This window comes from Carex rostrata, chromosome 20 (assembly GCF_964058835.1).
Source record: "Carex rostrata chromosome 20, lpCarRost1.2, whole genome shotgun sequence".
In the NCBI taxonomy this organism is placed as follows: domain Eukaryota; kingdom Viridiplantae; phylum Streptophyta; class Magnoliopsida; order Poales; family Cyperaceae; genus Carex; species Carex rostrata.
The window spans coordinates 6,437,547-6,453,098 of NC_135937.1; the positions used below are offsets into that span (position 1 = coordinate 6,437,547).

At 32.9% G+C, this 15,552-nt stretch overlaps 1 protein-coding gene across 2 annotated transcripts; it reads left to right on the forward strand.

Annotated features, from left to right (window-relative positions):
• Nucleotides 1-3,933: 3,933 nt before the first annotated feature.
• On the forward strand, nucleotides 3,934-12,074 carry LOC144572178 (calcium-dependent protein kinase 4). Of its 2 annotated transcripts, XM_078321622.1 has the most exons (13): nucleotides 4,123-4,532; nucleotides 4,775-4,870; nucleotides 5,471-5,601; nucleotides 6,045-6,086; nucleotides 6,332-6,443; nucleotides 7,049-7,127; nucleotides 7,805-7,974; nucleotides 8,838-8,964; nucleotides 9,325-9,440; nucleotides 9,529-9,636; nucleotides 10,172-10,234; nucleotides 10,516-10,689; nucleotides 11,628-12,074. In XM_078321622.1, the coding sequence occupies exons 3-13, from the start codon at nucleotides 5,471-5,473 to the stop codon at nucleotides 11,781-11,783; spliced, it is 1,278 nt and encodes a 425-aa protein (XP_078177748.1). In that variant the 5' UTR covers nucleotides 4,123-4,532; nucleotides 4,775-4,870; the 3' UTR covers nucleotides 11,784-12,074. The 2 variants fall into 2 exon arrangements, with proteins under 2 accessions (XP_078177746.1, XP_078177748.1); XM_078321620.1 differs by lacking the exon at nucleotides 4,775-4,870 and having other exon boundaries at nucleotides 3,934-4,532.
• Nucleotides 12,075-15,552: the final 3,478 nt, after the last annotated feature.

A 15,552-nucleotide genomic window follows, 5' to 3' on the forward strand; every position in this document is an offset into this window, starting at 1 on the left:
AAATACGCGTGCAAACTAAATTTTACATTTTTTAGAATTTTCTTATTTTTTAGATAGGCAGAAAATCAATACATTCACTTTACTTTAGATCAATTGATTTCTATCTATTTTAAAATATTCTATAAAATATAAAATTTGATATACAAGTATATTTTAATATAGAGATTACATAAACTGGGTTGAATCAATTATTTAAATTTTGAAAATGAAGATATTTATTGATAGTATAATTCAATAATTGATTTTGGACAAAAAAGAATTTGATCAGTAATTTTTTTTTAAGAATACTAATATTTAAAAATCTAAAATTAAGTTGGACAACACTATATTTAAAACATGCATGTGTTCAGACTACCTTCGCATCTCATACTTGTAAATTTTTTAAGTAATATCCGAATGCATGTGATCAGAAAGCATGTATAGTGTGTCAGATTTTTAAAAATTGGAAACATTAGTTAATTAACAGATTAGATGTGTGAGGGATGAGGGGTTGAGGGCCCATTAATGTACAATTATTTATTATCAATCTCCCATGATTTTATGGTTTCCATTTTATATGTACACAAAAAGATGAAAGGTAATTGAGATAATTTCTTAATTAGTTATTTATTAATTACGTATTCATATTTAATATTAAGAGAGAAGGACAAAGTGGGTATTATATAAAAAATATTCTCTCAGCTCTTATTATTAAAATTATTGCCCTTAGAATAGCACCTCCCTTTTCGATATGTACCACTTAATTAAAATAAACATGTCAAATTAATCGGTTGATGTCATAGTAGGAATGAATTTTTAATTATGTCATTAAGTATTATTTTCTTATAATCAATTTGTTTTAGTCTGTACTGCGTATTCATATCTTCATTTGCAAAGTCTAAATAGTCAATTTGAACTTTGATCATGATCTTCATGTGAATAAAATTTATATTTTTATTTTTATTTTTTACTTTTTGTTAGATAGGTAGAAAATCAAAATACTATTTTGAAATGATTTAGAATCTTTAGATCAAGTGTGTATCTATTTAAAAATGTTTATTTCAAAAATAAAATGTAAAATTTGATATCCAAGCACATTTTCATATGGAGATCACATTGAACGGAACGGATCGACTATTTGAACTTCAAGAATGAAAATATGCATCTATAGTATGAACCAAAGTCCGCTATGCATTGTACCTTATGTTATTCCGATACTTCATATATGGTTTCATATCGTATCACCATATCGATACCATATCTGTATCGCGTTGAAAATTGCTGTATCTGTATTGCATCCTATACAATACCTGTATCGGGTATCCATATTCATGCAACATATATAGATAATGCTATAGCCTCACTCAATATTTTTTGTATGAGATATATATATACAAATTTGTAGCCGATTTGGTGGTTCCAATAAGATATTAAAAATAAAAATTATTGTTCTTCCATTTATTCCAAATAAATAAATAAATAAAGGAAAATCTTACATGATACTTGGAGAAAATATAATTGTTTTAAGCGTTATGTTAATGAATATGTAGCTCAAACTGAAGTTGTGTAACTTACAAATTATATTTCAATTTAAAAGCTTAAAAATAGATATATATTGCACAGTAAAACCGTACTTATGTTAGCCAAAAAATAGATATATATTCCAAATAAATAAATAACAGTCCTTTTTCAGTAAACTAAACACACATAACTCTTAAAAAAAGAGAGAGAAATAATCAAAATTATAGATCAAGAGGGAAAACTGATTAGCCGACAATTTTAGCAGGGAGCCTATTTAGAAAGAAAAAAAATGCCATATTAAATTACTGTAATTCTGTAAAAGACTACCAGCTAGGATGAATGATTAGACAATCTAAAGCATGAAAGATTCAACAAGTTCCTTGTTATTTATTATAGACACGTCACCGGCGTGGAACTGCTGCTAGCAATAGTTTATACGGAAAAAAAAAATATAGAAGAAGTAGCTAACAGTCATCTAACTCCAATCTTTCAAAAATTCTTAGATATTTTCAACTAATTCTGTAAACATCAATACTAAATCCTGTAAACATCAATACTAAATCCTGTAAACTAATTCAACAAATCCTGTAAACATAAAGACACATAAAAGCTGTTAAAAACGCGTGAAAACTGTTGAAAACGCGTGACAGCTGTTGGGGACCACCTTCTGTGAACATACACATAGTATCCTGTGAACATACACATATTATTCTGTGAACATACACATATTATCCTATAAACATACACATATTATCCTGTAAACATACATATTGTACTTGAAATTATGGCAGTTATGGCAGTTGAAAGCGCGTCAGAACTAAGCTAAAAAGAGAAGACTTTTATACACGAAGATTTTCGGAGGACTGTAGCCCAGAGGACATTACCTTTTCTCAAAAAAATAAAATAGTTCAAGGAATTTTTTTCACTACTGCTTGAGCGTAAGGCCGAATTTTTTTAGTTACTGTATCAATATTTCAAAATTCAAAATTCTGATTTTACTATTGCTTTCTGTAAAATTCATATGTTACCACATAGCGTATTTTGTTGCTGCACATAATGATAAGTGGGTCCCACCATATAAAACATTCTAAATTTAGCTCAGATTGAATTGAAACAGAAGAAACTTATGCGCATCATCAAGGTACATGTGGTAAGTTTTTTTTATTTTGCAGAAATCAATAATAAAATTAGAATTTTGAAATATTGAGACGGTAACTAAAAGAATTCGGAGCATAAGGAATCATGAGTGTTCCATGGATGGTCCGATGTTATATTGGAACTGTCTGATTCGCATCAAAATTTACACAAACAATTTTAAGATTCGTAAAAATCAAGTATGTAAATTTTTTAAAAGAGATCAAATAGTTCTGACATAATATCAAACCGAATTTGATGATATATTCATAGTTGGTAGTATACACTAAACAGTAATAGATACAGGTCTGTGCCAACTCGTTACACATTGGGTGCATTTGGATGCGGAGAGAATAATGTTGTTATGGATTAGTGCACTATTCTTTTCGCTATTTTCGTTTGGATCACACAAAAAATAACGCTATTTTCGAAGTTAACATTGTTCTCACTAATTCGTCTCAAATATGAAATAGCGCTAACCCCAGAACAACATTATTCTCCTATTCCTGCTGCAACATCCGAATTCATATCACCTGAGGTAACTCAAATTTTGAGTTTAGATCTGAACCGTCCAATTTGCTTAGACATGAATTGGTCGATATCAGACGGTTCGGATCCAAACTAAAAATTGGGTTACGTCAGAGGATCCGGACTCTCAGAATCCCAATCAGTCACAGAGAATTAGGATTTGACCGAAAAGAGCTTTTAGCGAGAAACTTTTTGCGTTTGTAGCTCCAAGTCTCGTAGATCAATTAGTAAATCCTCTTCTCCTCTAATTAAAAGCAGCTTATTCCTTATTTTGCAAGCGAATATCCCTAAACAATTAGTAAACACTAAACATACATAGTTTAGTTTTGACATGGTCTCCAAATGCTGCTATCAGTAATTAATTTCACGTTGATTCATTCTGATTTCTCAGAAAGATCAGAATTTGAATTTGGGTTAACTCAGAGATCCTTTCACATTACACAATCAGAAAGGAGTAAAAATTTTAACAGAGAAGTTTTGGCTTCATGCAGCGCACAGACTAATAATCAAAACAGCGGTGCATATGTTCGTGCACTGCATGAAGTCAAACCTACTCTGTTAAAAAAGGACCCACCAGAAAGCGCGTGCTATAAAATAAGGCGAGGATCTGTCCGTAAAAAGTGCCAACTAATTTTAGACTTAATTACCTGTAAAAACAACCAAATCCAACCCGAATCAAATTGGACCTTGGTTCTCTAATCATTTGTAGAAAAAATAACAATGGAAAATGAGAAAAAAATAAAACAAAAAAATTGGAAGGTTGAAGGAAGCAGAAAGGGTAAACGAGAAAGAGACCCACAACACACGGGGTAGTCTCTCTAAATCTTTGACCTTGTCTCCCTTTCCCCCTTCCCCCCACCTTCCTCAATTGCTTCGCTTTCTTTGCTTTGCATATAAATTCATACAAAAGTTCTAGTCTTTTACTTATTTGTATCTCTTTTCCCACCTCAATTCTACACTAACTAATCCAATTCACCCCAATTTCTCTCTTCTTCCCATTTTCTTATCAAATTGTTTGTAAATACCACAATCTACTATAAATTGGACACTAATTGATCGTAAATCCGTACAATTTTACCTAAATGGGTGGGTGTTTTTCTCTCTCGACAACTAAAGTTGGTGGTGCAACGAGTTCCGATAGCAGAATGGCACAAGCGGAGCAACAGCAACGGCCACAAGGTGTGGTCCACAGAGAGAAGGAACTTAGAGTTAGGTTACGAGCAAAGCCTGATTTTGGGTATGAAAGAAATTTTGAGAGTAAATATTCTATGGGAAAATTACTTGGCCATGGGCAGTTTGGGTACACTTTTTGTGCCACTGATAGAAATACAGGTGATCGGGTTGCGGTAAAGAGAATTGATAAGATTAAGGTAAGTTTTTTGTTTATAATTGTATAAGATTTTCCTTTCTATAGCTTAATTGCACGAAAAAATTGGAATAAATGAGATACTGTTTGAGAAATTTTAGTTGGTTCTCATAAAGCCTTGTTTCAGTTATTGTTGAATGGCACAATTTGAAGCTTTTCTTTTCATTGTTTGTAAAGATGTTCTGATCAGAAAAACATATTTTGTTGTATGTAACCTTCCATGGCGTAATAATTTGTTTTGTTTAGATAAATGGGGAGTTATTTTTATAAAGAAGGAATAATCGAGGGTTCATACATGGTTTAGGATAAACCTAAGCTGGAATTATCAGAATATAGCGTAAGGTTAGGGACAAAATAGTCTTCACTTGTTAGGTTGGATGTGGTCTTCCTTTTGGCCAATCTCTATATTATTTGTTTATTTGTTTTCTAATTAATCATAAACTATAATACTGGTTTTAACCAATGATTTCGCCATAATGGTTTTAAACTATAACATTGATATTTTGGAGTTCAATAGTATGGCCATATACTGCTAATAGTATTCAGATAAGAAAAAAAAAAGCAAACTATTATAAAATAAAACAAAAATACAAATTGTAGTGAACCCTTTTGTATCCTAACAACATCCTTATTTTTATGGTTCAAAATATCCTAAGAAGTGATGCGTTTATATTCGTGTATAGTGTGTTAATAGAATAGATGTTTTGATTATTAATCTATACTCAAATTTATATTCTTAAATGCAGAAGTATCAATCTCACTGTTTAATAGCCTCTGTAAGATACCAGACATCAAATTAGCAGTCCAAAAATACTATACAGATATATTTTATCCGTAATTATTTAAAATGTCCTGTTGTAATATTTACTGACTTTGGTTGCATCTATATGAGTTTATTTATTTATTAAATATATTGTTTAATAATATATGAATTAATTACAGATGACAAAGCCTGTGGCTATAGAAGATGTAAAGAAAGAAGTGAGAATACTGTGCTCTCTCAGAGGACATGAAAATATAGTGCATTTCTTCAATGCTTTTGAGGACGATTCCTTTGTTTATATTGTCATGGAGTATGTACTCTATATCCTTTTTCAACATTATAAGACTCTGCTTTTTAAATAAAAAAAAAAATGGTCTGGCTTATTCAGAAATTACCTGCCAATTTCAAGTTGCCATTTTAATTAATTAAGGTTGATCTTTATCTGTATCTAAGTAAATTCTTGTAGTATAGGTTATCATCGTTTGTTTGTTCACGATTGACTGGTCTAAAACTTCTATTTTGTTTGGTCAATGCTTAAATCTAAATAGGGGTGACATCTCATCAGAACTAGCATTTTCTATAGTTAGGTTGGCACTTGCATATTAGAATGTTAACATTTATATAGTTTTTGTGACAGTTCAATATACAACTATATTAATAGTCGAGAGGGTTTGGTAAGTAATTTGGTTTTACTGATAGCTCTTTAAATGCTAGAAATAACTTTGGAGTGCGTTTTGGTTTGTATTTTGTCAGATTATGTGAAGGCGGTGAACTGCTAGATAGGATCTTAGCCAAGTAAGCTTTGTTACCTGTATTTTTCCTTTTTCGATTGTTTCTGATATTTAGTTTATTGCATTTAGCTTAGAAAGCAATATTTTAATACTGTACTAGTCAGGTGCAGCTCTGATACTGGATATAACAGTCAATTGAATTTCAGTCTGAACAGCATTTTCTTGTTTCTTTGTTTACTGGTATGCATAGGCTTGCAATTTATCATACATGCTGAAATCTAAAGTCTTTCTCTTACTCTATTTAAACAGAAAGAATAGCCGGTATAGTGAAAAAGATGCAGCAGTCATAGTTAGACAAATGCTAAAGGTGGTGGCAGAGTGCCACTTGCATGGATTTGTACATAGAGATCTCAAGCCCGAGGTACGAGTTTGTTACTGTTGAAACTTTTAAATTATTTTTTGAGTGAGGCTACGATACTATGCAAAGCACGGATTGGTCCATAGGATCAATATTTTTGTTCTCAAAAATCCAAATAGTCAATCTGAACCGTTCAACATGATCTCCATATGAAAATGTATTTGTAGATCAAATTTTACATTTTTTATATATATTTTTTTACTTTTTTTAGATAGGTAGAAAATCACTTGATATAAAGATTCTAGACCATTCACAAGTAGTGATTTTCGACCTATCTTAAAAGATAGTGAAAAATTCCTTAAAAATGTAAAATTTAGTCCGCAAGTACATTTTCATAGGGACATCATGCTGAATGGTTCAGATTGACTATTTGGACTCTGAGAATGAAAGTATTGATCCATGGTACCATAGCCTCACTCAATTTTTTTTCCATTTTTTGTCCCTTCTATGATTAGGCAAGAAGAAGAGCCATTGAATGAAGCCTTAACTTTGAAGTTCCAATATAATCTGGAGAAAAATGAAAATTTTGGGGTTCTTTCTTAGAGGGATATTTTTGGGGATTGGTGAAAAATATATAGCCTGGTAATGATATTTCTTCCTATTTACAGAACTTTCTTTTCAAATCAACGACGGAGGATTCTCCATTAAAAGCAACAGATTTTGGCCTCTCTGATATTATCTCTCCAGGTAATTTTCTTTTCTGATGTGTAAAGTTCACTTTTTAATCCATTACAAAGAAAAATTTGGCAATCACTTCAATCTTCATGAAATGTTGTGGTTATTCCTAAAAGAAATCATTATATTATGCATACCCCAACTGAGCATAAAGAAAATATGTGATGACCTAGAGTAGCTTGCGCATCTATTGGCGCAAAGAAGGAATAAAATTAGAATGCATTTCTCATATTTTGCTTGTTTTTGTAAAAAAAAGTTTGATTACACGTGAAGTTTCTTGTAATGAAATGCAAACACAATATACATTATACAATCAGTTTTTTTTTTTATTAAACAATACACAATCAGTTATTGAAGACTTTAGACTTGGTCAACATATTTAAATTTGCATTTGCTTTTTTTTTCTTTTTGAGGGAAGCCCTTAGGAAATTTGCATTGTTTAAAATAAACCGTTTTACACATGTACAGTGTAATAATAGAAGAAATGACCCCGTCTATTCACACACACACACAAACACAATATACAATCAATAATTGAAGACCTGGTCATCATATTATAATGTTTGTACAGTATAGTGTCCTGCTGCTAATCTTCTAGTTTAAAGCACCCAACCTAAATTTAAAAGAGTATAGTTCATAGAAACCCTATAGCACTCATTTTGAGAAGATAAATATACATATCTGTGTAGGAAAAAAGTTTCATGATATAGTTGGGAGTGCTTATTATGTGGCGCCAGAGGTGTTAAAGAGGAGATCGGGTCCAGAATCTGATGTGTGGAGCATAGGGGTCATAACATACATTTTACTTTGTGGCAAGCGCCCCTTTTGGGACCGAACCGAGGATGGTATTTTCAGAGAGGTACATTAAAAATCTCCCATGATTTCCTGCAAGCAACAATGTTAACATTTATATTTCTTGAAACCCATAAAGCTGTAAAATGTTACTTTATGTGATCTGTATTCTGTATATCTTTGAAAGTATCTTACTGCACCCTCTGTGGACCAGGCCCCTTGTTTGGGATTCACTCAGGATGGGCTGAAGAGAAGTGTTTTTTAATAATATCCATGTTTGCCCTTACAAAACCTTGGAATTACTATTTTTATCCTGCAAATTAAGAAGTATTTTATGCACACTGTTAACAGTGGGGATATGTCACCTATGTCTCACTTATATTTTTATACCTAAAATTTCTTGTATTATCATACAGAGTGTGCTTGATATATATATATATATATATATATTTTTGAATTTCAGTAGTGATTACTTACCTATGAATATATTGAATATAAATGAACATAAAGTTAATGATACAAATAAGGGAAAACAAAAGAAAAACAAAAAATACATTGCAAACTACAAATTAAGTGAAGTAACTGAAAATTCAAAAGACAACCTATCTGGCAATTGTGAGATCTACATTTTCTTTCTGGGTAGCTTCCCTTTTGGGGCCACATTTGGACAGTAGTCTTGCTTAATTAATAAAGAATGCAGACTCCCATCTTTTTGCTTTCTTTATGTAAAGGGAAAATGTTGATGAAGCAGAGGTCCTTTGGAATATTTAAATAACTTGAAGTGAAATTTAGCATGTGATAGTCCTTTTTGTTTTGTGATAATATGTATGGTTGTACGCATGAAATTGCTGATATATCACATTTTTGCGCCATAAGACACATTTACCATTATGTGATTGGTTAATATGTATAAATCATTGTTTTTTGAAGGTATTGAAAAACAAGCCAGATTTCAGGAGGAAGCCGTGGCCAAGCATAAGTGCCGGTGCTAAAGATTTTGTTAAGAAGTTGTTGGTCAAAAACCCTCGTGCTCGCCTTACCGCTGCACAAGCCTTGTGTATCTCTCTTTCTCTCTCTCTCTCTCTATATGCGTGCACACATAACACACACACTCCCTCATCACTTACAACCCACACTTTCTTTTTCACACATGCACATGCATTAGAAAAAAAATCGTCATGCTACCCTGTACCGGTCCATGCTAAGTACATATGGTCCTCACGTAAGCAATCTATTGTTTTCCCACCACGTACTACTGCTGTTTAAATTTATGTTTTTGCCCAAATATGCACACAAAGAAAATAAAATTCACGAGTTATTGTGGTTGGATTTATATTCGAAAGGCGTATGGTACATCCCTAATTTATCACATTTGAATAATTATTAGATCATCAATTTTTATTTTTTATTTTTTCAGCTCATCCATGGGTTAAAGAAGGTGGGGAAGCCACAGAAATACCAGTGGATATATCAATTTTATCTAACATGCGTGAGTTTGTCAAGTACAGCCGCATGAAGCAGTTCGCACTGAGGGTATATATTTCAAATATGCCCTTTTGCTTAAAATATATTTCTTTTGCTTTTATGAAACCATTTGTAATATTATGGTTAAAATGTTAAGGCACTAGCAAGCACATTGGACGAAGAGGAGATATCTGATTTGAAAGACCAATTTGATACCATAGATGTTGACAAAAATGGTGTAATCAGTCTTGAAGAAATGCGACAGGTTCTGGTTTTATGTAATTCATTCTATATAGTTATGTTAAAATTTTGTGCACGTTTCCTCTTGTTTCTATCTTGAGTAGGGTTAAAATATCTCATTGTTTTCGTGCCCCAATCAGGCCTATTATCCTTATATCCATTTCAAAGTCCAAACCGTCGATCCGAACTGCTCAATATAATATGATCTCCGTATTAAAATGTGCTTGGAGATCAAATTTATATTTTTTTGGAATTTTTTTTAGATAGGTACAAAATCACTGTTTTTGGATGGTCCGGAATCTTATGCAAAACAGTGGTTTTGTGCCTATCTAAAAAAATTCCAAAAAAATATAAAATTTGTTCTCCAAGGACATTTTAATACGGAGATCATGTTGAGCGGTTCGGATTGATTGTTTGGACTTTAAAAAGGAGATAAGAATGTGAGGCATGATTGGGCACTTAAACAATGGGGCATTTTAACCCTACTAATTTAATACTCTTAATATTTTTCTGTGTAACTCAACCTATCAAGAGTAATTTGTAATTTTTTGTTGCAATAGGCATTGGCAAAAGATGTGCCATGGAGATTACGGGGTCCGCGGGTCCTTGAGATACTCAATGCGGTACAGTATATAAAACCCCCAATAATTTGATTTTTCTCAACGTTATAATTTTTTTTTTGATCAAACAAGGGAATAAAGCACACTCCTCCTTCGGCATAGCCATCAGAGAAGTATACCTCCCATTTTATTAAACATAATTAAAAAATTCTTACAATTTGCACCTAATACATCCGCACAATACAAATTATTTATAAAATGGGGAATAAAACTTAAGGATTTAAACTTGAATAAAACGTTATACTTTGAATTTAACTATAATTGCTCTTTTGGGACATGAACAGATAGATAGCAACACAGATGGGATGGTGGATTTCACAGAGTTTGTGGCGGCCACATTGCATGTGCACCAAATGGCCGAATTGGATACCGACAAGTGGTACACACGCTGTCAATCCGCGTTTAACAAATTTGACATCGATGGAGATGGCTTCATTACTCCTGATGAACTTCGAGTGGTACGTGCCATTTCTTCACTTTGAACCAAACATAAGATCTTTTGAAAGTTTGCACAGAAGTCCTCTGTTTTGATCTTTTGCATAAAACTGTTCCTTAAATTTTATGAAATTCTTTTGTTGAAGAAAAATTGTCTGAAAGTATTTTCCACACCAATACTCTGAATCAGGATGTTTTTAATTATTTTTCTTCATTGTTTGAGCTATAATTTGTTTTTAAGTTATTTTTCTACTTGTTGGTAAATGGTATTTCAGTCAAAGCATCCAAATATTGAGGCTATGGTATTATGAATAGAGCAGAATGGTCCATATTATGGATCAATATCTCTGTTTTTAATGTTCAAATAATAGATCTGAACTGTTCAACATGATTACCATATGAAACGTACTTGTTGATCAAATTTGACATTTTTTAGAATTTTTTTATTATTTTTTTAGAATGTAGAAAATCACCTGATCTAAAAATTGTAGACCATTCAAAAGTAGTGATTTTCTACCTATCTAAAAAAATAGTAAAAAAAATTCTAAAATTTTTAAAATTTAGTTTCCAAGTAAATTTCATATGGATCATGTTGAACAGTTCAGATCTACTATTTGAACATTAAAAACAGAGATATTGATCCATAATATGGACCATTTGGCGCTATTCAAAATACCATAGCCTGAACTCTTTATTAAATGCATCGAGTGGCAATAATTACGCTCGTCTTGAGAACTAGCCTTTGGTCTAGTGGCAAAGGTACATGTCTCTATATGAGAGGTCATGATTTCGAAATCCGGATGGAAGAAATCCTTTGTTATAATAACAAGGGTATTAAATAGTTGGGTGGCTTGACCTCCAACCTTTACTCAAAAAAAAAAAAATTACGCTCGTCTTGGCCCAACCAAAAGCTAGTACCTGTTTAATATATTAAAAACTTATTCCACTTTTTATTATGCAGCATACCGGTTTGAAGGGATCAATAGAACCATTACTAGAGGATGCCGATTTAGACAAGGACGGTAAAATAAGCTTGTCAGAGTTCCGGAAGCTTCTACGTACTGCTAGCATGAACATACCAAGCCCCACTGGAGTTACCAGAGACATCAGACTTTAATAATACCGATATTGATCTCTTTTGTACCACTGGTGTGTACCATATGGAAATAGAGAATTTTTTTTTTGTGGTTGTTGTACGTGTGCAGCGCAGAGATGCTAGTGTTGAATTTTTTTTAGGGTTAAGTTTCGATAAATCGGAAGAATTCTGACAAAAATAATTTAGGAGGAAATAGATGTATATTGGATTTTGTTTTTGTTTCATAGCTTTGTATATGGTGTGTATTGGCGCATTGCTCATGAGAGATGGAATTAGATTCATTTTTCGTATAGATTACAATATTTCATTTAATTTTTTTACCTACTTAGTTTTAGGGTTTTATTATTGTACATATATCCAGCATGATATGATAAACCATTTATTTTATTTTTCTTTTATTTTTGCTAACTTGACATAATAATTGAATCTATATGCCATGGAGTAAGCAAAAAAATAAAAAAAATAATTGAGCATTTGTACAATGAGAAAATTGATTTGCCATATAAAATAACTGATACTATACCAGGACAGAAATTGGTTGGTTCTTTTTTTTTATTTACGTTATGAAGAATTGTTCTAGGGAACCAAGTCACAATTTGAATTTGGTATTATGGATCCGGCAAAAGGAAGATGCTTTATTTAAAATTTTCAAAAATATGCGACGATTTGCAAATGGTAATTTTTCTGCTGAGCCGTTTTTTCTTCATGCAGTGCATAGACTATAGAATCAAAATAGCTTCATCTTTTCTTCCAGAAAATTGCAAAGAACGAATGCAAAGTAGTTATTTTTCCGAATTATTTTCCGTAAACATGTTTTTAAGTGTTTTTGGCAGTTTTTAGAGGAAGTTGCGAAAAATGGCAATAATAGAGCAAAAGTGTCGAATTTATGCGATCTCTGAATATGGCGTCTAAATCAGGCATTCTATGGAGTATGCAAACACATTGCTATTAGAGTGCAACAAAGACCTTTCATTGAAACGTTGTATTAGAGTTGCAACTATCCTTTTCACTTGCCATAAGGAGACACTAGTAGAGTATTGTAAAGACCTTCAATTGAAGTGTTGTATTAGGGTTGCAAGTACCCTCTCCGCTTGTCATATGGAGACACTATTAGAGTGCCGCAATAACCTTCAATTGGAGTATTATGTTAGAATTGTAACTACCCTCTTCTGTTGCTATTTGGAGATATTACTAAAGTGCAACAAAGTCCTTCAATTGGATTGTTGTATTAGTGTCGCAACTACCCTCTTCCCCTGCCAATTGGAGACACTACTAAAGTGCAACAAAGACTTTCAATTGGAGTGTTGTATTAGGGTTACAACTACCGTCTTCCCTTTCCATTTATAGACACTACTAGAGTGCAACAAAGACTTTCAATTGGAGTGTTGCATTGGGGTTGCAAGTACCCTCTTCTCTTGCCATACAACACTACTAGAGTGTTGCAAAGACCTTCATTTGAATAGTTGTATTAGGGTTGCAATTACCCTCTTCCATTACAATTTGGAGATGTTACTAGAGTGCAACAAAGACCTTCAATTGGTGTGTTGTATTAGTGTTGCACCTGCGCTCTTCTCGTCCAATATGGAGACACTACTAGAGTGCTGCAAAAACCTTCAATTGGAGTGTTGAATTAGGGTTATAACTACGCCCTTCTATTGCCATCTGGAGACACTACTTTAGTGTTGCAAACATCTTTAGTTGGAGTATTGTATTAGGGTTGTAACCACCCTCTTCACTTGCCATGTGGAGACACTATTAGAGTGGTGCAAAGACCAGGCCCGACCCTGGCCTAGGGCACCCAGGGCGATGGCCCCGGGCCCCAAAAGCCAGGGGGGCCCAAAAAAGAAAAAAGTTTGTATAGGCGGGTTAAAAAAAAAATTATGTCTTCTCTTCCAAGCTTTCTCCCCGCCTCCGTGAAACAAGAAAAAAAAAAGTAAAACCTACCCAGTCCCGCATCCTCTGTGTGATTGTGTGAAACGAGAAAAATTAATAAAACCTAATTAACTCACGCCTCCTCTGTCCTCTGTGTGAAACGATAAAAAAGAAGAAATCTAAAGACTAAAGTAAGGCACTAACTATTCTAAGCATTTGGATTTTGGAGTTTAGCGTCTGTAAAAAATTTATGATGTAGTAACCTAACAGGCCAAGAATTTGAAGTTTGTTTTTTAGTTAGCCTTTACTACCAACTTCAAATAAGAAATTTGATAGGCTACATCAGGTCATGTAAATTTTTTTTTTCTTTTCTTTTCTCAATCTATGTACTAAACTTTATTTCTGTTAATAAATTACATCTACTGTCCAAATGTTTTGGTTGCTTATAGAGTTTTACTAACTGTACCTATTACTGTGGCATCTGTAGAAAGGAGCTTTTCAAAATTAAAGTTGATAAAATCTTATTTACGAACAACTATGACTCAAGATAGGTTGAATGGATTAACAATATTAAGTATTGAAAAAATATGTTGAAAACTATTGATGTTGAACATATAATTGATGATTTTGCTTCTAAAAATGCAAGGAGGGGTCATTTCAGATGACATGTGGTTTATATGTGTTTTTTTGCAGGTACAACATACAAGGAAGGTTTCAGAATTGGTTTATCAAGAAGCAAGAAGTATGACATGAGTATGTTAGTCATTTACTCATTGTATATGTTTTATTTTAAGCGGTATTGGTTTTATGTCCCCCCATTTTGTATAATCTATTGACATATTAGTAAAATATATATATATATTAAGGCCTCAAACTTTTGTATAATCTATTGACATATTAGGAAAAGACCTTCAATATAAGTGTTGTAGTAGGGTCCTAAGTACTCTCCTCTCTTGCCATATGAAAACACTACTAGAGTGCTGCTAAGATCTTCAATTATAGTGTTGTATTAGAGTTGCAACTACCCTCTTCCGTTGCCATTTGGAGACATTACTAGAGTGCAACAACGATCTTCAATTGGAGTGTTGTATTAGTGTTGCAACTACCCTATTCCCTTGCCATTGGGAGACACTACTGGAGTATACTACAATGATATTCAATTGGAGTGTTGTATTAAGGTTGCAACTACCCTCTTCCCTTGCCATTTGGAGACATTACTAGAGTGCAACAAAGACCTTCAATTGGAGTATTGTATTAGTGTTACAACTACCCCATTTTTCTTGCTATTTGGAGACACTACTAGAGTGTTACAAAGACTTTCAATTGGAGTGTTGTATTAGGGTTGCAACTACCCTCTTCCATTACCATTTGGAGACACTACTAGAGTGCAACAAAGACCTTCAATTGATGTGTTGTATTAGTGTTGCAACCGCCATCTTCTCTTTTCATATGGAGACACTAATAGAGTGCTGAGAAAACCTTCAATTGGAGTGTTGTATTGGGGTTACAACTAGGCTATTCTATTGCCATATGGAGACACTACTTTAGTGTTGCAAACACCTTTACTTCGATTATTGTATTAGGGTTGCAACCACCCTCTTCAATTGCCATATGGAGACACTACTAGAGCCTCCAAATACCTTCAACTAGAGTGTTGTATTAGGATTGCAACTATCCTCAACTAGAGTGCTCCAAATACCTTTAATTGGAGTGTTGTATTAGGGTTGTAAATGCCCTATTATCTTGTCGTATAGAGACACTACTAGAGTGCTCTGAACACCTTCAATTGGAGTGTTGTGTTAGGGACGCATATGCTCTATTATCTTGCCATTTAGAGACACTACTAGAATACTCCAGACACCTTTAATTGGAGTGTTGTATAAGGGTTGTAAATGCCCTATTATGTTGCCATTTAGAG

What these genes read in the sequence shown, in the direction of transcription:
- LOC144572178 (XM_078321620.1), top strand. Translation starts at nt 4,245, where the DNA reads ATGGGTGGGTGTTTTTCTCTCTCGACAACTAAAGTTGGTGGTGCAACG. An exon ending in TTTGTTTATATTGTCATGGA is followed by an intron (nt 5,602 to 6,044) that starts GTATGTACTCTA and finishes GTATTTTGTCAG; the next exon opens with ATTATGTGAAGGCGGTGAAC. An exon ending in ATAGAGATCTCAAGCCCGAG is followed by an intron (nt 6,444 to 7,048) that starts GTACGAGTTTGT and finishes TCCTATTTACAG; the next exon opens with AACTTTCTTTTCAAATCAAC.